Source organism: Delphinus delphis, chromosome 19 (assembly GCF_949987515.2).
Source record: "Delphinus delphis chromosome 19, mDelDel1.2, whole genome shotgun sequence".
Taxonomy (NCBI): domain Eukaryota; kingdom Metazoa; phylum Chordata; class Mammalia; order Artiodactyla; family Delphinidae; genus Delphinus; species Delphinus delphis.
The window spans coordinates 20,084,658-20,109,913 of NC_082701.1; the positions used below are offsets into that span (position 1 = coordinate 20,084,658).

The window sequence follows — 25,256 nt, forward strand, 5'->3', positions numbered from 1 at the left end:
CCATTGCAGAGCACAGGCTCCGGAGGCACAGGCTCAGCGGCCATGGCTTACGGGCCCAGCCGCTCCGCGGCATGTGGGATCTTCCCGGACCAGGGCACGGACCCATGTCCCCTGCATCGGCAGGCGGACTCTCAACCACTGTGCCACCAGGGAAGCCCTCCATATGGTTTATCACAGGATATTAAATATCGTTCCCTGTGCTATACAGTAGGACCTTGTTGTTTGGATGAGTGTATCTTTCTAACCAGAGGGATAATTGCTACGCAGTTGATTCCCCCTGACTGAAATCTTCCCACTAGCCCACGAAGATCCTGAGTTGCTATCCACCAAGGCCAGAAAAGGAGTACCTTCATAGGAGACGGTTTCTTTAGCTGTGATGAGGTGATCTTTCTCCAAGATTGATGCTATTTGGGGAGATTCTTGGTAGGGGTGGAGCTCACTCCATGTAGGAGTGGAAGACTCTTTATGACCAGGAGGAGAGGGGAGTTGAGGAAGTGCTATTTCAAAAAGATGCCCAAGGGAAGGGGCCAGAAAGTGACATCAACAGGGATCATTTGTTCAGGCATGGGCAGCAAGTTTAGCTGCCCCCCTCCTCCTGGCTATGACTGGATTGCAGGGAGAAGGGTTTGGCAGAGTTTCTGTGCACAAGAATGTCAACATCGTTACAGTGTATGACCCCAGTGCTTGGCAGGGACACGGCCATGGGGATTCTCTGCACACTGGGCTGACCCCTTCACCTGAGCTGCTCAGCGCATGATTCTCCTTCCTGGAGCTAGACAGCTGTCAGGGTCAGGGAGCAGCTCGGGAGACCTAGAGGACTGGGGTGGACATAGGAAAACTCCAGAATGTCTTAGCAGTAAATATATGTCTTGGTTTCCGGGACTGTCTGATTTCAAAAATACTGCCCCACAAGTTCACCAGCACCTGTCAGGCCGGGTGTCCCAGATTTTGACTTGGAAAATATAGTCTGTCTCACAGGTAATGGAGAAGGGGGAAGGCAGCAGTTCGTTCATTCGTGTCTAAGCGTGGGATTGTGGGGGGAGGGGCGGGAGCAGGAGACCAGCAGAGATGGGCCCAGCTCTGTGCTAGAATCTCCCGTTGAATTCTCAGCTCTGCGCTGAGGTGAGCAGGTGAGTAGGACGCAAGGTGGTGTGATTGACACCTTTCTAGCCCCACCTGCTCACCCGGTCCTCCGCCCTATCCCACCCACTTTGGGAGGTCTAATCTATAAACCTCAGCTCTCTGCCTCGCCCCACCAGCTCAACGAAGGAGGTCCACGTGCAAATGGGAAAGCAGTCTACCACGGCTGCTTAAATACCTGGTCTAAGCACCTGGGTTCGTTGTGGCCGATTTCAGGCTGCGGGGATACGGACGTCAGTTTCTCCCCCGGGGAGACAGGAAGGAGATTCCGAGTCCCCAGAGCTGCTATACAGCCCGTTCGGTTGACACCCCAGCCCCCCTCCCCAACTCCCCCATCGCAGCGGCGGTCCGCCCACCTCCTAAGCGATCAGGCCACTGCCCCTAGCCTCCTACGTTCTCCTCCCAGTGTAGCCCGGCCTATCTCCCCACCCGAGGCCCCGCCCCCGACCCCTCCCTGTCCTGGCAGGCTCCGGAGAGGCGGTGCCGGCCAGCGGTCTGGGACAGACGCACCACCGGGACTACAAGTCCCAGCAGCCACTGGGGCCCGGCCTCGGGGGCGGGGCTATACCGGGCAGCGAATTGAGAGGAGCCCTGGAGCTCAGGCTAGGGAACGCGTGTGGCCAATCGCCGGGCGGCTCGGGCAGTGTGCCGTTGGGGGCGGGGAGAAGCCCGCCAGGGCCGGGACAAAAGCCGGATCCCGGGCGGCCGCGGGAGGCTGGAACGCTCCCGGTAGTGGTGGTGTTTGGGGCCCTGTAGACCGAGCGCCGCGCACGGGCTTTCGCAGAGAGGTGAGTGGCGGGCGACTGCTTTCGCGAGATGGACCTCACCTGGTCCAGAGCTTCCTGCCTCCCTCCCCCAACCCGGAACCGCCTCCCCCGACGCCGGCTTCGGGCTCACGCGCGCTCCCTGCACCTGCTTGGAAGTTTTGAGGGTCTTAAGCTTTAGGTTAGCCTTCGCCGGGATCCCGGCTGGTTGCCTCGTGTCGCCCCCTCCCCTCCCCCACTCCTCCACATTCCAGTTCCTCGGAGTTTGCACAGGGCTTGCCGCCGTCCTTGGCTGTCTTCTCTCCGCCGAATTGCATTTGCCCCTAACTGGAGCCCCTCATCCCCACCCCGGGGCCAGTCATCGAGCCTCGTCGGGCTTTATCCGGCCACCTCTTGCCCCCATCTCGGTGCCTCCCACCGGATGCCGGGGACGGGAAGTAGTGGCTAGTTTCCCCACTCCTACCCCTCATAAGCCGGGCTCAGGCCCTTCCTCTTAGTTCTGTGGAGAGTCGACTGAGCCCCGCGCCGAAGTGGAGGGAGCGAGCGGGGCACGCAGCCGCTGCGGGCCACATGGGGCCGGGCCGACCCAGGCCTCGCCACGAGGACCTAGCCTTGGATCGGCGGTGCAGGAAAGACCCTCCTAGCTCTGGAGGTGCCGTCGGGCCCAGCCGCTAAGCGACAGATGGTCGGGGTACCCGTGTCCCTCCCCACCCTTGACGTTGCTGCCGAGCTTGGTCGAGGCAAGGTCCTCATGGGGCTGGAGGATGCTGCCGCCGCCCTCCTGTTGGGCTTGGCAGAGGGCCAGTCGCGGCGCCAGCTGCCCTCTCCAACCTTGGCAGATACTGTGAAGGGCCAAGGAGTTCTGCCATTAGGTGGTCCTCCGGAGTCTGCCTGGGAAGAGGATTTTGCGGGGGTGGGAGGGGAGCAGTGCATAGCACAGTTTGGTCAGCCAGCCCACAGCCCGCTTCTCTCTCCTCCCTTTAACTTTGCTCTGGGTTCCAGCCAGCTCAGATCGTTGGGTTTCTGAGATTCTGAAATGTTGGGTGAAGGACAGCTGGTAGACCCAGCTGCCCAGAGGGTTGTTTTCACCTCTGAAAGAGCTGCTGCTGCTTCTGCTGCTGCTTCTGCTTTTTTTTTTTTTTTTAAGAGCTCCTTAAACAGCTTGGAGGATGGTGATGGGAACAGCCCTCAGACACTGAGCTGGGTGGTTGGTGCCCCCACCCCCATTCTCCACTATGTTTGCGGCAGTAGAGGACCCTCAGAATTCTGCCCCTCCTTTTACTCCAGGGATTGTCTGTCGTTTCAAAAAAATCCCAATCCTACGGATACTAACCTTAAAATAAGTGCTCTTTGGCCTTCCCACAGAGACCATAAGTAGTGTCCCCAGTGGTTCCTCTCCACTGGCGGTGTCCCAGGAATACAGTCCTGGGGAACAGGCTCCTTTCATTCAGCCTTGTCTGTGGGCTGCTTCTGCCCTCGGTGGCTGCTGTGAATGAACTCAGTTCTGGGCCACTTATCCTGTGTGCAGAAAAGACCCCATTCTGCTCAGAAGGTCCCTCCTTTGGATAGAGAGAGAGAGAGAGAGAGAGAGAGAGAGGTGTGTGTGTGTGTGTGTGTGTGTGTGTGTGTGTGTTTTCAGGTTCCTTGGCATGATATCTGCCACATTTAGCTAAGTAACAGTTTCTGGGGCCCCAGAGTGGACCCCTGGGGTCTTCGCTCTGCCCTGAAACCATCTCTCACCAGTTTGATAACACATTCAATTATTCAATTCCTGAGGAGGCAGCCCAAGACTCTGTAGTGGGGTGTGTGTGTTGTGTGTGTGTGTGTTGTGTTCCCAGCCCGGATTGGTATACACGTTAAGTCCTATTGTCTCTTGAGCAGATGTTCTTAGCTACTGGTCTCTGGGCTGTCAGGTCATGGTCATAGGTCACCACCTTGAAATGATATGCACAACTGGGTATGTGCACGTTTTTCTGGGCTTTTTTTCTGGTGCTCAGAAGAGTCTGAGACCTCAGATAGGTTAAGAGCCACTGCCCTAGAGAGGCCCTACTGAATGATTAAACTTGCGGATTTATCTCCACCCAGTCCACTCCCTGGTTTTGTGAGCCTTCTTACCCTGTCTTGAATATGCAGAGGCCAGATTCTTTCCATGCTTTTTTTCTATCATGTAAGTTCTCTGTCTTGGCTTTGAGAGGGCCTTCGCCATCTAAGCCACAGTGCTCTAGTGGTAAATCTGTGTTTGGGTGAACTGGCAAAACTTTTCTATCCTGTATCATCCCCTGTTGTTTTCTCTCCCATCCCCTCCCGGGAACTGGTTGAAGATGAGTTCTTGGATCTGAGATTTGAACAAGGGCTCAAGAAAATTGTGATTTTTTTTTCAGCTGCAGAAGGTCCCATTTCTCATCCGTGTTCTTTCCAAAGTTGGGTCTCTGTTTGGGGAGGTGCCAGGTTTGGGGGGTTGTTGTTCTGGGAGTGCCCTCTGCTGGAGAGGCTTAGCGAGGGGCTTCCTTTCTCCTGGAATCCGTGATCAGCCGGCGGCTGATGTGTCAGAACCGCTAAGGGTGGTCAGCAGCTGCCCCCTCCTTTCTCTGCTTGATCTGCCCTGGGCTGCACTCTGTTTGGGAGGGGGGTAGGGGCACGTGTACCCATCTGATTTCAGGACCAGTTTTTCTGGTCTGAGTCAAGGAGGTTGGGAAATGGAGCTGGAGTGGGTGGGGGGTGGACGGCTGTGAGGCAGTGGGGCTGGTTGAGGTACCTCCTTCGGAAACTTATGTTGAGAAGGAGCCGGAAATCATCCCAGGGGAAGGTGAGAAAAGGGAACGTCTCCTTTGAGCCCCTTCCCAGCTACCCGACTTTGGGCCAGACACCAGACTGAATGCACCCATTGTGCCGAGCTGGGGACTAGCTGGGAGGCTGAGGGAGCCAGCCAAGCCAGGGTGAGAACCTGAAGCCCAACCTGGCTTTTGGGAGGGAGGTGCAGAGTGGCCCCTGGAACTCTGGCCTTCCCTCAGCTGGGAATGGAGACCAGCCTTCCTGAGTGTATAAACCAGCCAGCCCTCCAGTTCCACCCTCCTTTATTTACACTTGACTTTTCTCCCCCAGCAAATTCAACAACTTCAGTTCTGGGTCTTTGTTGGAGAGGCAGGAGTGACTTTTCCTGATCTGGCCAAGCTCTTGGCATGAATGACTTGGTTTCCTTTCCCTCCCTGTCTCCCCACCCTTTCTCTCCCCAAATCGCTCCTGGCACTACCCAAGGGAGAATGGGTGTGTCAGGACAAAGCGATGGGGAGGGAATATGAAGAAATTGTCATCAGAGACTCTTCTGTGAGGTGAAGGTAGGGGAAATGGCCTGGTTCTTGGAGAACTGCTCTTTTCTCTAGGGCTGAGATGTGGGTTTTCTGGGGACCAGGAGTGAGAGGGTTTGGGTTCAAGCCTTGGGTCCTGGACTTCCCTGGTTTGGTAGTCGTTAAGAATCCGCCTGCCAATGCATGGGACACAGGTTCTAGCCCTGGTCCCGGAAGATCCCGCATGCCGCAGAGCAACTAATCCCATGCACCACAGCTACTGAAGCCCATGCGCCTAGAGCCCGTGCTCTGCAACAAGAGAAGCCACCACAGTGAGAAGCCCGCGCACCACAACAAAGAGTAACCCCCGTTGGCCACAACTAGAGAAAGCCTGCACGCAGCAACGAAGACCCAACACAGCCAAAAAAGAAAAAGCCTTAGGTCCCCGGCTTTTTTTTTTTTTGGGCTGCATTGGGTCTTCATTGCTGCATGTGGGCTTTCTCTAGTTGTGGCCCGCGGGCTTCTCATTGCAGTGGCTTCTCGTGTTGCGGAGCACGGGCTGTAGGGCTCAGGCTCGGTAGCTGTGGCTCACGGGCTCTAGAGCACAGGCTCAGTAGTTGTGGTGCACGGGCTTAGTTGCTCTGCGGCATGTGGGATCTTCCCGGACCAGGGCTCGAACCCGTGTCCCCTGCATTAGCGGGTGGATCCTTAACCACTGCACCACCAAGGAAGTCCTCCCCGCCCAACCCGCTTATTAATTAGGCTTCTTGGACAAGTTATCTTAACCCCTCTGAGGTTTTATTCCTCATCTAAGAAACAAGGCCATACATCTCCATGTCCCTCCCAGGGCTCACGTACATGTGACCGAGGATGGTTTCTGCCTCTTCTCCCAACTCTGGCTCAGTTAGAAGTGACCAGTATGGGTCGTCCCCAGAGAGGCCTCTGTTTTGCTCTAAATTAGTAGCTGGATGACTCAGTGGGGTGGGTGGGATGCACTGAAAGTCACGGTTCCGCCAGCCTGTTTCTGCTCTGAACTTGGGTGGGAGTCTAGTGTCCTAGGAGAAATGGGCTTTGACGTGACTCTTCCTCTTTGCTCCTTGGGGGCTTGGTCCTGCGTGAGGCTAAGTAGACTTGCTCGCCCAGCCTTCAGGCTGGTGATGTGTATAAGAGTGTGAAGTGGGTGAGTCTGGGTGTGGGGGAGACCAAACATGGAGGGTGTGTAAGGCCAGCATTGCACCATTTGGCCGTGTTCCCCACAGGTCACAGGACCAAAGGGTGTGTTTCAGTGTCTGTATGCCCACCTCGGCTGGGACTAGCACTCAGGTGTGGGTCACATCCCTGCGATTCCTGGTCTCCCCATCTGGCTTCCTTTGTGCCAGGATGCATGTGGTCTTGGGTGAGCTAGTTTTCCTAAAGGGAGTGGAGGCCAAGAGTCTCTGGGGGAATAAATGCCACCTTTGTTTTTCTCCACCATCTTTCCTCATCCATCGTTTCCCGATCCTCCTTCTATGATGTTAGAAGTGCTGTTTGAGATCTCCCTTCCATCCCTCCTCCTGGGGCAGCCCTCTTCTCCCTCAGAGAAGCGCTGAGATCTGGTTTTATCGTCTGGGGGCAGCTGGGCATGGGTCTGCCCTGCTGGAGAAGATGGCACCTCCATCTCCCCACCCGCTCTGACCAGCCCCTCTCACCCCACCAGGTAGAGCAGGGCCCTCCGCAGCCATGTCGGCCAAGGCGATCTCCGAGCAGACAGGCAAAGAACTCCTCTACAAGTACATCTGCACCACCTCGGCCATCCAGAACCGGTTCAAGTATGCCCGGGTCACCCCTGACACTGACTGGGCCCACCTGCTGCAGGACCACCCGTGGCTACTCAGCCAGGTGAGCCCGCCCCCCGGCCTGAGCCCCTCCTCCAGGCCCAGAGTCCCAGGAAGAGAAAGCAGTAGGTTTGCTGGAGATGTCCCCCCGGGGCATGTGATGGCAGCCGGTCTGCATGGGTGGGCAGGGTGCAGGGGGCTGAGCACGTTTTGTGTTTGGCCCCGGGCCCTGCATGCTGAGGTCCCCTGGCACGGCGTACAGAGCCTGGACTGGAACTGGACAAACCGGAGTTCAGATGGCAGCTCTCTGCATATTAACCATGTGGCCTGGGGCAAGCCATTTCACCTCTCTAGAGTTTTAGATTCCCCATCTGTCAAATGGGCATAGCGCTCACCCTGTGAGTTTAGGGATTAGTAACAATGTCTGGAAAGTATTCAGTGTGCTGCCTGGTAGTTGCTCACTGACAGACACCACCCTGTCAGGAATATGTCAGGGCCATGAGGAAGTGTGACGTTGTACTTCGGGTAGAACGGCTGATGGGATGCACCCTGGAGTAGAGGCTCCTCTCTGTAGATCTCTGCAGGGCCATTGTTGGGACGGTGTCTGGAAGCTTAGACTTCTTTGGCAGGCCCCAGGGGGCGGGACTGGGACCAGTAGGGGGAGGCATTCAGGGATGCAGGTTTCCTCCCACCATGAGGCAGCCCAAACCACAAAGCAAGCTGCCTCCGGAGGCGGTGAACTTCCTGGTCCTAGAAGTGTGTGAGCAGTGGCTGGGGGCTGCTTGTTGGTCTTACAGACAGGGTTCAAACCCTGGGATCGGGTGGACCAGATGTCCTCAAAGGTCCTTTGTCACCCCAAGGCTCTGTCTCCGTTCTTTCTTTTGAAACACAGGTGCTAGTCGATAGTCTGAGAAGTTGAATGAAGCTAGGATACCACATAGGGAGGGTAGGGAATCACTTACTCATTCAGCACGTATTCAGTGAGCACCTGCTCTGCCAGACCCCTTCCTGGGTGAGGATGGCTTTAGATTCCTTGTCGTTAAAAGAAAGATGTTGGCTGGGGTAGGTGAGGGAAGCTTCTGGGAGTTGACCTTGAAGGGTGGGTGGAATTCGTTCTGGGGGTGGGGTGGATTGGAAGCCACCAGGCTACGCTGTGCTTTGGGTCCCCAAACTGTCACCTCTTACTCTTCCCTATCTTTCCTTGCTGTAAATACAAACCCCTCTTATTCCAGAGCTTGGTGGTTAAGCCAGACCAGCTGATCAAACGGCGTGGAAAGCTGGGCCTAGTTGGGGTCAACCTCACTCTGGATGGAGTCAAGTCCTGGTTGAAGCCACGGCTGGGACAGGAGGCCACAGTGAGTCTGGGTGTAGGGTCGGGGTGGATGTGCTGTGGTAACAGAAGCAAATGTGGTCGCCTCCAGATCAGCACTGTGGGTCACCCCCCCAGCTGGTCAGATTGCAGCCTGGGGAAGGCAGGAGCCCGGCAGAGCTGCCTTAGGCAGCAGGGCCCCCTTGGTGCTCGTTCCCAGCTCCCCTATCAGGGAACGGCAAGATGTGCTGTGCAGGTAACCCCAGTACAATTAGAGAGCCAGGTGGAAATGGTCTGTTTCTTTAACAACAGTCGTGGAGATGGGACTCTGAGAACTATTCTGGGAACTCCTTTCTTTTTAGTTTCCAGAAAGGGTAAGGTAGCTTGTCATGACCTGCGTATATAAGCGGGTGGGTAAAAAAAAAAAAAAAAAACTTGAAGGGAGATGCAGAATCATTTAGGCAGAAACATTCTTGGGCCAAGAACCTAGGAGGAGGAAACAATTAATAATACTGAAGAGTAAACTTAATTCTTGCCTTCTTCCAGCTCATTGATCCATTTCAACTCTGTAGATGAGATAGTTAAAGTGAAATACGGCTTAGGAAGGCTACGTGATGCCCAGAAATAAAACTGCATTTCTTTTTCTTCTCCCAAAAGGAGCTGGAGAACTGAAGGGAGGGAGTAAGCTGAGGCTTGGCTTACGCTGGGGAGGATGTGCTGTCCATACCTGGCTTTGTCGCATCTGGGGTGACCATGGACCAGGGTTGAGCTGTTCTCTAACTTGGTTGCCCGGGAGTAGGATGAAGATGGTGATGGAACCATCTTCCTTTTTACTGGCCTTCCTCAAATTAAGCTCTTCACGTTCATTTCCCGGTTTCTGGCTCTCCTGGGTAAAGAGGGATCCTTGAAGTTACACACAGGCCTGGGGGCAGAGGGATCTGGACCTTTGTGCCCCCAGGCCTTTGGGGAGAGGACAGCAGGGTTGGGGGCTGAGCAGTGTCCCCGGGGAGGTCCTCATGCTTCCTTCTCCTCCGCTGTCTGTTGGGAGGGGGATGTCAGGGACCTCTGAGCCGGCAGCAGCGTTGACCCCAGCGGGAGCAGCTCATTACCTCTGATGGATCACTGTCTGGTCCTGACTCAGCAGTGACGCACGCATGGGTGGGCGGGGGCTTCGGGACACGCTGGGAGGGATGAGGGCTGTCTCGCCTCGGCTGCTGCCAGGGACCCACTCAAACTGATTAGCTCTGCAGGCCTGTTGTCCTCAGCCGGGAAGGTCTGTGTGGAAAAGTTTTCCCTGTCAGGCTCCCCTCCCTCCCCGCTCCGAGCCATTCCCTGCGCCTAGACTCATGCTCTGGGGCTGGGTCTCCCTGCCTGCGCTCTGGGGTAGACAGCCTTGGTTTGTCTGAGCGCTTAAATTTGTGGCGCAGCAGAGGGGGAGACGCTCCTGATCTCTGCTTCTGGGGGCGGGCTGTTGCTGCAGCTCATTTATCCTCCTCCAGAGGAGGCAGGAAAGGATGTGTGAGGTCAGTGTTGAAGTGTAGCTGGCACGAGGTGGTGGATGGAAGAGGAGATCTCATGAAGACTTCTTGAGCCCACTGCCCTGGTTTCTGGAAAGATCTCTTTCTGGCAGGTGTTGTGGCAGTAGTGCTTGGGCCCCGCCTCTGATGGGAGGGCGAGGTGGAGGGACCAGAGGGCGATCCTTCCTCCTGCCCTGCGAGCAAGACATGCCTTCTGGTCTAAGCTTTACCTCCCTCAATCTCTGTAGGTTGGCAAGGCCAGAGGCTTCCTCAAGAACTTTCTGATCGAACCCTTCGTCCCCCACACTCAGGTATGTGGGAAGTGACTCCAAGCTGGGGCTTCTCCCTCTGGGAGCTTTGTGCCTGTTGGCCCTAAAATGATGAAGGAGAAATCAAGCTGCTGGAGAAAAACCAAAGGGACCAGAGTCTCTGAAACGGTGCTGAGGGTTTGAGGGTGCTACGGAGCAGGGAGTCCAGAGATGAAGGAAAGGGCTTAGTTTGCAGCAGGAAGGAATCAAGGTTGGTAACAGAGGGGACTTCCCAGTGCTGGGATGAGAAGGACTTGAAGGCAGGGCCCCTTCCCCCAGAGCAGGTCACGTTGGCTCAGTCTGGACTGTCAGCCAGCAAGGCAGTGGCCTCTTGTCTCTTGTCCTCAAGGGGAAGACGGTGATCTGCTCTTACCTTGTGAGAGGTGTCTATGGGGTTTTAGAAATGATACCACCGGGGTTGGGCCCCTCACCCACGTGGTGCTCTCTTCCCCGTAAGGAGGAGGAGTTCTATGTCTGCATCTATGCTACCCGAGAAGGGGACTACGTCCTGTTCCACCACGAAGGCGGGGTGGATGTGGGTGACGTGGACGCCAAAGCCCAGAAACTGCTCGTTGGTGTGGACGAGAAGCTGAATCTTGAGGGCATCAAGAAACACCTGTTGGTCCACGCCCCCAAAGACAAGAAAGAGTTGAGTGAGAGGGATGGCAGGGAGGTGGCAGCGGAGGAACGGGGAAGGCTACAGCTCTGGGCGCAGAGTGGGGAAAGCAGAGTGGTCTATCCCTGTCTGGGCACCCACTGCGCCGCCCCAGCATCTGGCCGGAAGGTGGGGAGCAAAAGGCAGGCACCGCCACTCCCCGTCCCCAGGAGGGATGCTGCGGGTGGAGGGGAGGCCGGCTCAGACTGAAACGTGCGTCAGTGTCCCTCACCTCCGTGCCCCTTCTGTCTGGCGCGTGTCCCCCTCCTGCTGCACGCCTGACAGCTCCCTTCCGCCTCAGCGGCTGAAGAGTGATGTCTGGGGAGCGGGGTTTGGAGCGGAAAGCGAGGGGTCAGCGGGGTGGCTGTTGGCAAGTGGAGCTGTCAGAGGCAGTGAGGGATTGCTTCTGCGCCCGCTCCGCCGCGGATTGACAGTCCCTCTCTGCCTCCCCCTGTAGGATTCTAGCCAGCTTTATCTCCGGCCTCTTCAATTTCTATGAGGATCTGTACTTCACCTACCTCGAGATCAACCCCCTTGGTAACTGTCTCTGCTGGGGTGGGACAGGGCAGAGTCTGAGTACTTATGGTAACCCAGGCCTTGACGTTCTGAGGACCAGACCCCCACTTGCGGAGGGCAGCGCAGACAGCTGTGCGTGGGCGGAGGGATCTCTGGGCTCCTGTTCCTGAGCTCTCAGGAGGCCACGGTCATTCCTCTTCGCCAACTCCAGTTTCTTTCTTTCTTCTGTGATGGGGAAGTCCTGGCTGTGATCTGACTCTGCCCTGTGGCTCTTGCTGCCAGTGGGTTAGGCTGTTCTACCAGGAGCTGAGCCGCCCCTGCATCCACCTGACCGGTCAGACCCTTCCTTCCTCTTGGTGCCTCGGAGACCCCCTTCCCGCTTCCCCCTCCAGGAGTTGGTCCATCATTGACCCCCGAGGCTGGAAAGACCTCGGCGAAGCCTCTCGCGCTGTGAAGGAGGCAGATGGCGCGGGCTGGCTCTGGCCAGGGCTTCATAGGGCAAAGTCCTGATAGATTCCAGCTAGGGATGTAGCCCCTCTAATGGACCAGATGGCTCTGTGCTGACTTAATTAGCTAAATGGCCCTGGGGGAAAGGGAAATGGACTCCAGTGAGGCGGCAGTAAATGAATCCTGCTGGCTGGGGGCCCAGTGTGCCCATGGCTTCCCACTTCTCGCTGGACCCTAGGAGCCCCTGGTGTGTGCACCCGGGGGCCTTAGAGACTGTGCCTTAGACACTTTTTTTGTAAATAGCGGGGTTGTGGTGGATGAATAGTTAGACATTTAAGGCATGGAGTATAGCATTTTGTAAAAATGCTTAAAAATTGCCATGGCAACTGAAACAGACGTTCCTGCCCTATTACCTGCAGGTCAGGGAGCGGGGACTGGTCTTGTACAATTTGTTTTTCCTTGAATGGGGGAAAAGCTGTGTCCCCATAAGGACCAATCTGGTTTCTTGTTGAGCTGGAGAGTCGTGAGGCCTGGGTGGTCCCCCATGGGAGTGATGTGTGGGGAAGTCTGGAGGGGTTGGAGGTTGATGGTCACCTTGGCTAGGGCCCATGTCTGATTGCCTCTTCTTCGCTTTTTTTTTTTTTTTTCTTCTTAAAGTAGTGACCAAAGATGGCGTCTACGTCCTTGACCTGGCAGCCAAGGTGGACGCCACCGCCGACTACATCTGCAAAGTGAAGTGGGGTGATATAGAGTTCCCTCCCCCCTTCGGGCGGGAGGCTTATCCAGAGGTAAGGCTGGTTTGGGGAGGAGATGGAGGGGGACCGGCGGGGTGGGGGAGTGACTGATCTCCTATGAGCATTTGGCAACCCTTGTGGGCTATGTATTTGGCAGGAAAGGAAGGCCAGGAGCCATTTAATTTTTTAAAAGCCCTGGAGGAGGAGGGTGTGGGGGTCAGCCAAGCCCCTGAATCCCGGCCGGAGATCCTTTCAGACTCCCCTCTCAATCAACCTCCCTGGGCTCGTGACGTGACTTGTTGTTTCTCAGTAATTCTGAGTGGCTCCCCGAATCCTGCCAGGAAGGTAGTTCTCTCGGCCACTTGCTGAGAATTTTAATTGCTCCTTCCCACCCCATCCTCTGAGAGGTCCTCGCCACAGCATCAGGCATGTGTGACGGAACCCAGGTCAAGGGAAGAGGCTGGGCTGGGGGGAGGGATGGGGCCTGGGGGGCACAGCACGGGATGAGCTAGGCAGGCAGATGCTGGGAGTGGGGGCCATGCTAGAAGCAGAGTGACATAGCGAGGCCTGGGACTTGGGCAGAGAGCCAAGGACTTGAAGTCGGAGAGAAAGGACCTGGGAAGTTTGTCTCCGGGTGGTGACTGGCTGTGGGGGGTTGTGGTGCTTGGAGACGGCATCACGTTTTGTCCCAGGCATGTGAGGCCCTGCACAAGCCCTTCTCCCTGACACTGTGAAGGCAGTGGAGGACCTCTTCATATGACTCCAGGAGAAGGGGAGGGGTCCTGGGATCTGTGACCTGGTGAAGGGTGTGCCCCCAGGGCCCACCTGTTGCTGTCTGGCCCCTAGGAAGCCTACATCGCAGACCTGGATGCCAAAAGTGGGGCAAGCTTGAAGCTGACCTTGCTGAACCCCAAGGGGAGGATCTGGACCATGGTGGCCGGAGGTGGCGCCTCTGTCGTATACAGGTGACTGAGAGGGCTGCTGAGGGGATGGCAGCCAGGTCCACCTAGGCTTCCCACATGTGGCCTGGATCAAGTCGCTTCACCTCGGGGTCTCCAGTTTCCCCCCGCTCGGTGCAGAGCAGAACTCGTGGGCATCCCAGAGGGGCCTACACAGCGTCTCTGCAACCTTCTTCTTTGCTTCAAAATGAAATTATTAGTTATAATTCTTATCATTAGTGATAATGTGCTCCATGCAAAAGTACAACAAATACAGAAAATGAACCGGAAAGTGCATTTTGCTTGGCCGTGTCACCACCCCTCCCCCTACCAGGCCACCACGTTGGGTGTCCTTCCAGGTGTCGTAGTGCCTGTATGAATGGTCACACTTGTACACTTCATAGAAGTCTTGGGTAGGGCTGGGAGGATGCCCCCCGGGAGAGTATGATGCAGGACAGTTAACCTTCAGGTATGACTTGTTTGGGCCTTGAGGGTCTGAGGTCCATAGGCTGCCCGGCCTCAAGGCTTCAGGGGCGTCTGCGTGGCCTCCCAGGCACCAGGCCGCCGCCCTCTGCCACTCAAGCTGGAGCCAGCACTGACTTCCTTGCTTCCCTGGCAGCGATACCATCTGCGACCTAGGGGGTGTCAACGAGCTAGCGAACTACGGGGAGTACTCGGGCGCCCCCAGCGAGCAGCAGACCTATGACTACGCCAAGACGATCCTCTCCCTCATGACCCGCGAGAAGCACCCCGATGGTGAGACACGCGCTCCTTCCCCGGGCCAGCCCAGCGTCCTCGGTGGGGACAGCTTTGGCTGGGCTGTGAGGCACCAGGGTTTTCCTGGTCCTTTGCAACCTGGGACTAGTTATTTAACTTCTGGACCTCAGTTTCCCTGACTGCACAATGGGCAGTGACAGGGTCTGTCAGACTGGGGGCTCCGAGGGGGCGAGGAATGGACGGATGTACACAGCCCTATGAGTAGGTGCAAGGCGAGGCGGTGGGGGCATGCTTTTGCTGACTGCTGTAACGCGGTTCTTAGCGACTCACTTACACATTTATTGTCTGCGCTGTGTGATTCCCAGCTTTCCTGTGTCACCTGTCCTGTGTTTTGGGACCACACATACCAGTTCCCCTTCCCTTGAGCCAGATAGAGATTCCCAGCAGGGGCATCCAAAAGCCAAGCTGGGTTTCCAGATGCCAGCTAGGAATGATGTAGAGATTCTGTGGGTTCGAGAATTCCCTGGCCGCCCAGTGGTTGGGACTCCGCACTCTCAGTGCCAAGGGCCCGGGTTTGATCCCTGGTCAGGAAGTAGGATCCCACAAGCTGCACGACGCAGCCAGAAAAAGAAATTGAGATTTTCTGGGCTTGGATCAGCCGCCTGCTTGGTGGCATAGGTTATGGAGAGGTGAGCTGATGACACTGAACAGGCATCAGGAGAGACCAGCTTGCTCCCCCCGCCTCTGCACTGGTATCTCCTAACAGCTGGGGGACGCTCACTCAGGAGAGAGCCCTCTCTCAGTTGGATTTCTATGATGCCCAAGTCTACCTTTCTAACCTTTTTCTGACTTCTCTTGCTCCAAACCCAGGCAAGATCCTCATTATCGGAGGCAGCATCGCCAACTTCACCAATGTGGCCGCCACATTCAAGGTAACCAGCTGCAGGGGAATGTGGGTGGGTTGGGAGCAGGGAAGGGAAGTTTCTGTGCAAGTAGGTTTGAGACAGAAGCAGGTTCCCATCAGTTACCCAGTCCGGGGGAGGGGCTTTTGACCTAGGGATGCACAAGACACTGGGATGGATCTGGATCCGAACCTGTGTGTCTCTGGCCAAGCAGCCGACCCTCGCTGGGCCATAATTCTCCCATCTGAAGTGTGGGGAGAAGGGGAATTTCTGCCTTCCCCCCTTTCAGGACCAATTCTTCTAAAACTGGCTTGACTGATCTCATTTCCAGCACTCCATTGTAAGACTCTGGGTTCTCTACACCTCCTAGCGTTTCTGTTTCCCAGTCATCTGCCCCTTCTCCAAAAGGTTGGCATGAGGAAGTGTCTGATGCCCTGGGGCTCCTGCTCTTCCAGCCAGAGGCCCGTCAGCCTGGGTCCCTGTGCACAAGTCAGGGCTGTGGGCCCCAGTTTAAAGAAAGTGTGACTGCTGGTCAAGAAGGATGACAGCTAACGTGTCTCGAGACTCCTCCCCTTCAAGGGGGCCGCCTCACGAGGCCACTTATCTCACCCTGTCAGCTGCTCACTGAAGCCCTTCAAAAGAGTGTCTTCCATCTGGTAGTTCCACATAAGCTTTGAAAATAATGCATAGGGCTTCCCTGGTGGCGCAGTGGTTGAGAGTCCGCCTGCCGATGCAGGGGACGCGGGTTCGTGTCCCGGTCCGGGAAGATCCCACATGCCGCGGAGCACCTAAGCCCGTGTGCCATGGCCGCTGAGCCTGCGCGTCCAGAGCCTGTGCTCCGCAACGGGAGAGGCCCACGTACCGCAAAAAAAAAAGAAAGAAAGAAAATAATGCATAAATAAATGTCAGTCCTGAAAGTCTGAGCTCTCGAGAAGGAGGGGACCAGGCCTCGCCAGTCCTGCCTAAAACAGGTCCCTAATTGGACCTGATTCAACAAACAGATCTGACACAGGTGAATCTCGACAGCTTTGTTTTAACTTCTGAGCAGCCTGTAATAAAGGCAGCGCGTCGATAAGGGCGGTTATGTCTGGAGCAGGAACTGTGTGTAGAGCTTCCCGTGAAATGCCACGAGCGACAGAACGTAGACTCAGTAAACTTGCTCTCCATCTGGAGAGACAAAACTGGTCCACACCTGTACGTGCTCCCACGTTTCCAAAGTTGATACCCATTGCAATGCTTTTCCCCCAAATCACTTGAAGAAGCTTTTGTAGGACTTTGACATTTAAGTAGACAATGTCCCGATCACCCTGACAGCTCTTGCATAGGACCTCGGTATAGAGTTTCCCCCAAAATTGCAGTAAGAGAACAAGAACGACTATAGATTGGGATAAGAGAGACCAGCAAAGCCCCACTGGTGTTGGAGGCCCAGCACCCCGCGCATCGAGGGGTGTCACCGCTAGGTGCCCCATATTCTCACCTCAGCACCATTAACAGTGGTTGCTTGTCCTGGGCCTTTGGGTCGCTTGTGTGTGCAACACGTGTAAAATTCTTGAGTGCCAGGGCCTGCCGTGCTTTGTGAGAAGCCGCCCTATTTTTTTCGTTTTGTTTTGTTTCTGGCTGTGCCGCACGGCTTGTGGAATCTCAGTTCCTCGACCAGGGGTTGAACCTGGGCCGCGGCAGTGAAGGCGCTGAATCCTAACCACTGGACCACCAGGGAACTCCCAGCAGCCCTTGTAATCTACGCCCTGGGACATTTGTTTCCCATGGTTACAAACGCTTGCTTTATGGCTGCGTTCATTCTAGTCACATGTCTGTTGTCCCTTGGTGCTTCCAGGGCATCGTGAGAGCGATTCGAGATTACCAGGGCCCCCTGAAGGAGCACGAGGTCACGATCTTTGTCCGAAGAGGTGGCCCCAACTACCAGGAGGGCTTACGGGTGATGGGAGAAGTCGGTAAGATGGGGAACCTTTTCTGTCTCTCCCACCCTGAGTGTCACGCCTCCTCGGGATTCCTGCAAGAGTCAGTCTTCCAGTGCCTCCGTGCCCTCCCCCCCGCCTCTGGAGGTGCAGCTCACTTCTGCTGCTGTTCTGTGCCCTCCTGACACAGAGCACCTGACCGAAACCTAAACTCGGAATGGGCAGGAAGGCATTTTCATTCAGCTGTTCACTTAACAAATAATTGTGGAAGGCCTGCTGTGTGCCGGGCCCTGTGCTGAACCCTGGGGTCACAGCCACGTGCGACAGATGACGGGCAGCGAGCCCTCGTGCAGTTGAGAACAGTGACTGCAGTGTCAGGCGGCATGAAGGAAGATGAGCAGGGAGAAGGGGCGGGACATCTGTGCCTCTAGCCTCTGTGGGAGGGGACAGGGCAGTTTTAAATGAGGCAATCGGAGAACGCTTGACCAGAAAGGTGGCATTTGAGCAGAGACCTGGAGGAGGGAGCAGTCAGTGGTGACTGTCTGCCGAGGAAAGGGCAAGTCCCAAGGCCCTGATGTAGGACCAGCTGGGAGGGCTGAGGGACTGGGGTCGGGAGAGCAAAGGCAGGGGGTCCGGGGATGGAGGCAGAGAGGCCGAGCGAGCAGATATGCACGGGGCTAGAACAGGTCCCGTGGGCACTTGGCTGTGACCCTGGCAGCTGCTGGAAGACTGAGCAGAGGAGTGGCACCATTTGACTTAGGTTTGAGAAGGTTGTTTAGGCTGCTGGGTGGAGACAAGACCAGAGAGCAGCCAGGTCGAAGCAGGGGGACCACCTAGGAGGCTGCGGCAGCCTCTAGGGCAGAGAGGTGGCCTGGACTGGGGGGCGGAGGAGGGAGACAGTGGTAAGTGTCCAGGCCCCGACCGCTGGTGGCCTGGATGGAGGGAGGGGTCTGGTAATTGATAGAACCGGAGGGAGTTGCCCCTCGCTGAGGTGAGGGCAGAGAGGATGTGGGTCCATTTTGGTTTCCTTTCTTCCTTCTGCATTTTGGGCGTCTCCTGCAGGCTCCTGAGACCTCAGACTCAGAGCCGTCAAGAACTTGGGGACCATGTGATGTCAGTGAGGACTAAGACTGGGTCTCCCTGAGTTGACCTGATAGAACCAGCAGCTTTGGTCTTGAGTGCAGCGCGACCCCGTTGCTAAGAGCCGTTATGTGTGGGGTGGGGGGGTGTGAGGGTGAGGATATGAGACACTCCTGCTCGGTGATCATGCCCTCTAACAGGAGAGACAACCTTTCCACCTTCCCATTTCCCCAAATCTGATATCCATGGCAAACACTGACCCACCTAGGTCACTTGAAGTGGTACCAAGTCCTAGTTTTCACCTGAAACTGTGGACCTGCCATGGACGTAGCCCTCGGAACAGCACGGTGAATGTTACTCAGTCATGCCTGGGACGTTCAACTCACAGGACAATGAACAAGTAAACAGCGGCTGGAATAAGAGGCTGTTTGGTGGGGATCTCCAGGCAGGGCGGTGTGGAGGGGAGCGACTGTCGAGGTCAGAGAAGGCCTTTCCCAAGAGGTGGCACTTGAGCTGAGCTGAGTGACAGCCAGGTGACAGCTCCATGCAGAGGAAGGAACAGGGCCAGAGCCCTGGGGAAAGGAGCCCGGCTGTTGAGGAACAGAGGCCGGGCCTGGGTGGCTGCAGCGTGGTGGCCACGGGCGACAAATCTGGAGGGGGTCGGAGAGCCGGGGAACGTGAGGAGCGCGGGCTCTCGTGCTGCCTGTGGTCACTGGAGAGTGTCTGTAAGGCTCTTTCTTGCTCTTACTGGCAGGTAACCTTTACAGAGTTTTGTTTGATGGTGAAGATAATGACCACCAACTTCTCCTGGGATAATTGGTCTTGCACAGAAAGCGCCAGACATCGGGCGGGCTCTGAAGGGGCCTTGCCAGTCATGTGGCCTTCCTTGCAAGGCACTTATTAGGAGACTTGAACCATGGATCCTTTTCCGTCCCTCACAGGGAAGACCACTGGGATCCCCATCCACGTGTTTGGCACTGAGACTCACATGACGGCCATTGTGGGCATGGCCCTGGGCCATCGGCCCATCCCCAATCAGCCGCCCACAGCGGCCCACACTGCAAACTTCCTCCTCAACGCCAGCGGGAGCACGTCGGTAGGTGCCAGTCTTCCTCTGCTGTAAAGCCTGCAGAGTCATCTTTGTCGCCCCTCACATCCCATCCCATCCTGGGCACGGTCCCCAGCTTTTTGGGGGCACTGGGGAGGTATGGGGAGAAGGTAGTATGTGGTTGGTTTCTGTATCTCTGCCAGTTTTTTCTGCCCTATCGAAGTAGTGTAATGGAAAGACCAGGGATTTTTTAATCAGACCTGAGTTCAAGGGAGGGACCTTGGTGGGTATCGCCAAGAACCTCAGTTTGCTCACCTGTGGCTTGGGGACAATACTAATTCCTATCTCAGAGGGTTGTTAACTAGTTCTTTTGGAAGCAGCTTGTAGAGAACAGAGCTGTGCATAGTTCTTGTTACCTGAGTTCTTTGGGGCCTTAATGACCGGTAGCTTTTTTTCCAGCTGTTCCCTGCGACTGTTTCTCTCTCCTTGTTCCCCCAGACTCCAGCCCCCAGCAGGACGGCGTCTTTTTCTGAGTCCAGGGCTGATGAGGTGGCACCTGCAAAGAAGGCCAAGCCTGCCATGCCACTAGGTAACTCCCAGCAGTTTCAGGACCCTCCTGTCCCCCTTCCCTTCCTGGGCCCCGCTGGGCCAGCAGAGGTGGATGGAAAGCGGTTTGGGCTTTGCTTTTGGGCCTGGTGCATGGGATGGGAACAGACACGAGGAAGTGGTGGCTGGAGCCTTCCCCGTGGGCTCTCCTGGTGCTGAGGGCCCACGCTGCGCCTGGGTCACCCCACTCCGCATTGTCTTCCCCTCCGCCCCCTTCTATGGGGTGTGTGAGCTGGGCAGGGAGGCTGCGGAGGAGACAGGGTTACAGAAATACCAGGTGGGGGCAGCGTCCCTCAGCCTCTCCTCCTGAGTGGACGGCAGGAGCCCAAAGCTCAGAACGGCGGAGAACTCCCGCGCCCACGCCCCCAGCCATCCTGGGGCTCTTCCCAGGACAGTCCCTTCCGGTGAGCCCACCGCAAGGGCGCACATGGTCTCCCAGCCCGTCTGTGCTTTGCCTGCTCGTCTGTCCCTCCTGTGATTCATGAGAGACGTGATCCCTGCCAGCCAGCCCTTGCGACCAGCACTAGGTAACCTGTGTTAGTTACCGCTGGGCTGACGTGGCCTGTGTGGCCTCTTCCCGGGACGGACGGAGCGTGCTTAAGGCATCTTGTGAAATAGTGACACTGGCTCCAGGCGCTCAAGATTGGAAGCCGCCGCCCTGCAGTCCCCAAACCGGTAGCTTTGTCCACAGCACAGAATGACAGGTCCAGTCCCTCGGCCTAATCATCTCATTGTGCTTCATGGGGACAAAACAGGTCAAGAGGGTGGGAGCGGGCCTGCTGTCCCTCTGGAGGGCCTGGGCCTTTGGTGCTCAGCACACCCTCCAAGCCTTGGTGCTTTTGCTCCTCTCTGCGCTCTGTGGGCCTTCTCCCCTTCTTGCCTCCACTCTGCTGATCGGGGGTCTCTCTTCTGTTGGCCTCGCTCCTGTCTGTTGTGAATAGACAAGAGACGGTGAGCGCAGCAGCCCTGCAAGGCTTGTCCATGGACCTCTCCCTGTTCCCACCCGCTCCCTCCAAAGCCTCCAGCCATCAGCGGGTCACTCAGTTGCCTTGGTCATTTTCTTTGACAGATTCAGTCCCAGGTCCAAGATCCCTGCAAGGTAGGATGCCCCCAGCTCCGCGTGTGGCTTGATAGCGGGTTACAGTCTTACGGTGTGCTTTGTCTCCCCGTCCCCGGTGGGTTGCAGTGTTGTCTGGTATACTTTCTGTCCCTGCCTTGGTGTGGCCTGCCCCAAGTCCTAGTCTTCGCTCTCCTTTCTTTCCCACCCCTGCTTATTTCACACCCCCGCTTTCCTTGCCGTGGGGCTGTGACTCCATGTGGGAGGGGGTGGAGAGCGCAGGACGGGCAAGAGCCAGGCCCACAGCCTTGGGCAGTGGGTGGAGCTGAGGAGGGAGGGTCCTCCTGGGAAAGAGGGAGCCATGGAAACTGAAGGGGGCGTGGCAGAGCCAGCGGGCCAGGAGGGGAGCCACTGACCACCTGATTTTCATCTACATCCCATGATGTCCTCGTTTTCTTTTCCCACCTCAGCCTCACCACCGCCGACTTCAGCCCAGACTCCCAGCACCAGGGACAAGTTTAGATTTCTCTGGGATTTGGGTGGAAGACAGAATGGAGAAGGAGAGAGAGAGACCCGGAAGGGTGTGCAGTAAATCTGGAGGAGGGACTGGGCTTTGTCTGCTGTGTGAGGTCACTGTTCAGCAGGGACATTTTCTGTGTGTGTTCACACAAACTTGTACACGTTCACCTGTTGACCGAGGTGAATAGGTGAATCGGTTCAAAGCGTCAGCGCCTTCATTTACCTTTTTGACATTGACAGCTGTGAGAGATCCCCCGCTCTGGGGAAGGGGAGTTTCTGGTGAAGGGGGGTTTCGTAATGATGACCTCTGACTCCTTGCTAAGAAGAGGAAAGGGGTAACTAGGCAAGGTCAAGTAGCCCTTCCTCCCCTACCTCTGGCATCATCCACTGTTACCTAAAAGACCAGACCTGAGGCTGAGCCCTGTGCAGAAGGACAGAAGGAACGGGGGCAGACTCTCAGTGAGAGCTCTTGGCTGTGGAGGGTGGAGGTGGGGTTTAGTCTCACTGTGCTGGGCGGTGCTGAGACGTGGGAGAGGAAGGATGGCGGGGGATCAGGAAGGGAGGGTAGATTGGGCCGGGACAGCAGAGCCAGCGGAGGAGCCTGGTGGGGGCTTAGCCCCGGAGCACAGGTTCTCTCTGGGGCCTCCATCTGCGCTGCTGCTGGGCTGACGATTGCCACCTTCAGCTTTGCCTTCTCTGTGCTCTGAGAGCTCCAGTTCTGCCCCCGTTCGAGCTGGAAGTGCGGGTGGGTTCGTAGAGATTCCAGGCCTTGTCCTGATTTCTGTAGCCTCTCGGGTGGACAGATGGGTGTATGCGCACTTGCGTGCGTGCTGACTCTTGGGGATGTGGGCTCCCCGAGGATGGGGAGTGGTGGGGCCGTGCTGGCTTTATATCCCTCCTCAGTTGCACAGTTGAGCTGCATCTCAGGTTAGGACAGAATCCTGGCTCTGATGCTAGATGACCTACAATCTTCGTCGTTTGGCAACTCTGGCCTTCAGTTTTCTGGGACTGGAAAGTGAGGGAACTGGATTAGGCGGCCTCCCTTGTTCTGTGATCTCACGTCTCATTGGAACCCAGAGGGTCCAGGGCACAGTAAATCCCGGGTGTTTGCACCAGCAGGAGCCTTCTGTCATGGGAAGCTTATGGCTGTGATGGAAGAGGCAAGCCTGCGTAGGGATGAGAATCTTACCTGCCTTACTAGCCTCTGCTAGTACAGTAGGTTAATTAATCCCAATGCCCCTGAGCTCTCTGCGTTATTTTCCTTGGGGGAGCTGAGCACGTCCCCTGTGGGCTACTTTTCTCCAGCAGAAAGCAGGAGGGTCAGGTGACCTGCCTGTCTGGGGCGACAGCTCAGGAGGAGTGCACTTCTGCCAGCTCTTGTTGTTCCCCTCACCCCTTTCCTGACGCCCCTTTCTGCCCCTTTCCTGCCGCCCTGTCCAAGAGCATTGTTCCGAGCAGGAAAGAGCCACCTGGGAGGAGGCTGTGGGGAGAAGGTCAGGTGGAAGGTCAGTTAGGATCAGGCTACAGCAGACCTCTTCATTGGACCTACGCTGACCTAGAATCAAGAGGATTCAAATCCTGTCCCGAGCTGGCTTATGTCCAAGTTCACAGGCGATAAGGATTGTTGGGGAGCTGTTTGAAGTCTTGTGGTAGACAACAGGGTCCCACGGTATAGCACAGGGAACTATATTCAGTGTCCTTTTATAAACCATAGTGGAAAAGAATATAGAAAAGAATATATAGATGTATAACTGAGCCACTTTGCTGTACAGCAGAAATTAATACAGCATTGTAAATCAACTATACTTTAATTTTAAAAAGTCCAAGGGACTTCCTTGGTGGTCCAGTGGTTAAGACTCCATGCTTCCTAAGTCAGAAAGAGAAAAACAAATATCGTATGTTAACGCATATATGTGGAACCTAGAAAAATGGTACAGATGAACCAGTTTGCAGGGCAGAAATAGAGACACAGATGCAGAGAGCAAACGTATGGACACCAAGAGGGGAAAGCAGCAGTGGGGTGGTGGTGGGATGAATTAGGAGATTGGGATTGACATGTATACACTAATATGTATAAAATAGATAACTAATAAGAACCTGCTGTATAACAAATAAATAAAATTAAAATTTAAAAAAAAAACAAAAAAACCAAACGACTCCGTGCTTCCACTGCAGGGGGTACAGGTTCAATCAATCCCTGGTTGGGGAACTAAGATCCCGCATGCCCACGCCCCCCGAAAAAAAATAAAGTTAAAAAAAAAAAAACTTTCGGTCACCCAAATTGGGAGAGCTTAACATTTTTTGCTGGTGACTTTAAAAATAATTGATCAAGCCCTCATTTGCATGTACATACCTTTCCTGTGAAGTTGAGCAGGTCCTGTAGGAATTCTGCTGTCTGTTCCCTGCTGAGCCCTTTGCCAGCCAGGCAGGTTCCCTCAGTTCATTTTGCGCTCTCTGCCACCTCTTTCCAGAAGAAATCTAGGCGCCTCCTCCCCCACGTTCTCAGAGTTCCGTCTTCTTGACATTCCTTTGCAGTTTTGACGCCTCGCCCTCGCGGGACGTGGGGCGTGGAGGGGTCTGGCAGGCAGCCCCCGGGGGGTGTGTTCTGGGTATACTCGCTCTGTCTCTGCCCCCCAGGAAAGAGCGCCACCCTCTTCAGCCGCCATACCAAGGCCATCGTGTGGGGCATGCAGACCCGGGCCGTGCAGGGCATGCTGGACTTTGACTACGTCTGCTCCCGCGACGAGCCCTCGGTGGCTGCCATGGTCTACCCTTTCACGTGAGTCGCGCACGGCAGGGAGGCTGGACGCGGCCACCGAGCGGGATGTCTTCATCCCATCTCCTCCAGCAGCAGCACAGAGCTGGGCGAGCCCTGGATTGTCCCCTTTGCCCGAGAAGCATCTGCCCACCCCAGACGGGGCGGTCGATGTTCCTGGGGGATCTTTTTCCCCCACAGACTAAACTCTTTGAAGGCAGACCCTGCCTTTCCGCCCTCCGGGTGAAGCCCCTCCCGAGCCCTGGCAGGTTAAGAGTGTCCTGACCCCTCTTCTGCCTTCCTCACAGCGGGGACCACAAACAGAAGTTTTACTGGGGTCACAAGGAGATCCTGATCCCCGTCTTCAAGAACATGGCTGATGCCATGAAGAAGCACCCGGAGGTGGATGTGCTGATCAGCTTTGCCTCCCTGCGCTCAGCCTATGACAGCACCATGGAGACCATGAATCACGCACAGGTAGCTCCCTGCGCCCTGGGGCGGGAGGCAGGGGCACCCTGAATGGCGTCCGCTGCGACAAAGGCCTTGGGACTCGGGACTAGCCAGTGATTGGGGGGATAGTGGTTGGAGACCTGATCTTCAGGAGGCAAGGTAGTCACCAAGGGTTGGTGGGCTGCTTACCCGGGCTGCCAGAGTCAGTCCGGGGCCGTCTGCCTCCACCAGGTCCTCTCTGTGCTGAGACTGGCTTTCAAAACAGGATCAAAAGCACTTTTTTTGCTTACTGTAAAATTGTTACGTATTTATTATAGAAAAGAATTAAATGCTGATAGTAAGAAGAAGAGGGTAAATACCTCGGGTCTCATTTCCCAGAAATATGGTTGCTGACGTTTGAGTACATCCTTATTCACACCTTTTTCTGGGTTTGAACAAATGGAATAACGCTGTATCTATCTTATAATCCTTCAGTGACTCTTTCCACATCAATACTTACCAGCAACATCATTTTTGCTTTTTCGAGTCTCATGATGAACATAGATCCTTAATTGTTTCCCCAGCCTAAATGTCTCGAGGTCAAACTGCTGCATCAGAATTTGCAGATTTGAAAGCCTTTGATCCATCCTGCCCAGGGGCCCTCCAGAAAAGGCCAGAACTGGGGACGTAAACTCCCATCACTAGCATGAGAATGCCTGTTTCTCTGTACCCTTGCCAACATTGAACACTTGGACATAAAGAACTATATACTTGACAAAATGATAGGCATTCTATTTAATT

General features: G+C 55.7%; 1 protein-coding gene across 4 annotated transcripts in view; it reads left to right on the plus strand.

The window, feature by feature from the left end:
- Positions 1-1,806: 1,806 nt before the first annotated feature.
- Positions 1,807-25,256, plus strand: part of ACLY (ATP citrate lyase) — a 42,541-nt gene continuing 19,091 nt past the window's right edge. Inside the window, exons 1-16 of one of the 4 annotated variants that reach the window (XM_059997258.1) lie at positions 1,807-1,928; positions 6,885-7,066; positions 8,235-8,357; positions 10,077-10,139; positions 10,594-10,784; positions 11,249-11,328; positions 12,412-12,542; positions 13,335-13,453; positions 14,046-14,182; positions 15,014-15,075; positions 16,880-16,997; positions 18,983-19,137; positions 19,588-19,678; positions 20,765-20,794; positions 23,909-24,050; positions 24,335-24,503. In XM_059997258.1, coding sequence (XP_059853241.1) covers positions 6,908-7,066; positions 8,235-8,357; positions 10,077-10,139; positions 10,594-10,784; positions 11,249-11,328; positions 12,412-12,542; positions 13,335-13,453; positions 14,046-14,182; positions 15,014-15,075; positions 16,880-16,997; positions 18,983-19,137; positions 19,588-19,678; positions 20,765-20,794; positions 23,909-24,050; positions 24,335-24,503 — 1,770 coding nt within the window. In that variant the 5' untranslated portion in view covers positions 1,807-1,928; positions 6,885-6,907. Of the gene's footprint in view, positions 1,929-6,881; positions 7,067-8,234; positions 8,358-10,076; positions 10,140-10,593; positions 10,785-11,248; positions 11,329-12,411; positions 12,543-13,334; positions 13,454-14,045; positions 14,183-15,013; positions 15,076-16,879; positions 16,998-18,982; positions 19,138-19,587; positions 19,679-20,764; positions 20,795-23,908; positions 24,051-24,334; positions 24,504-25,256 lie in introns of those variants that run through there. The other 3 variants (XM_059997259.1, XM_059997260.1, XM_059997261.1) reach the window with 3 other exon arrangements.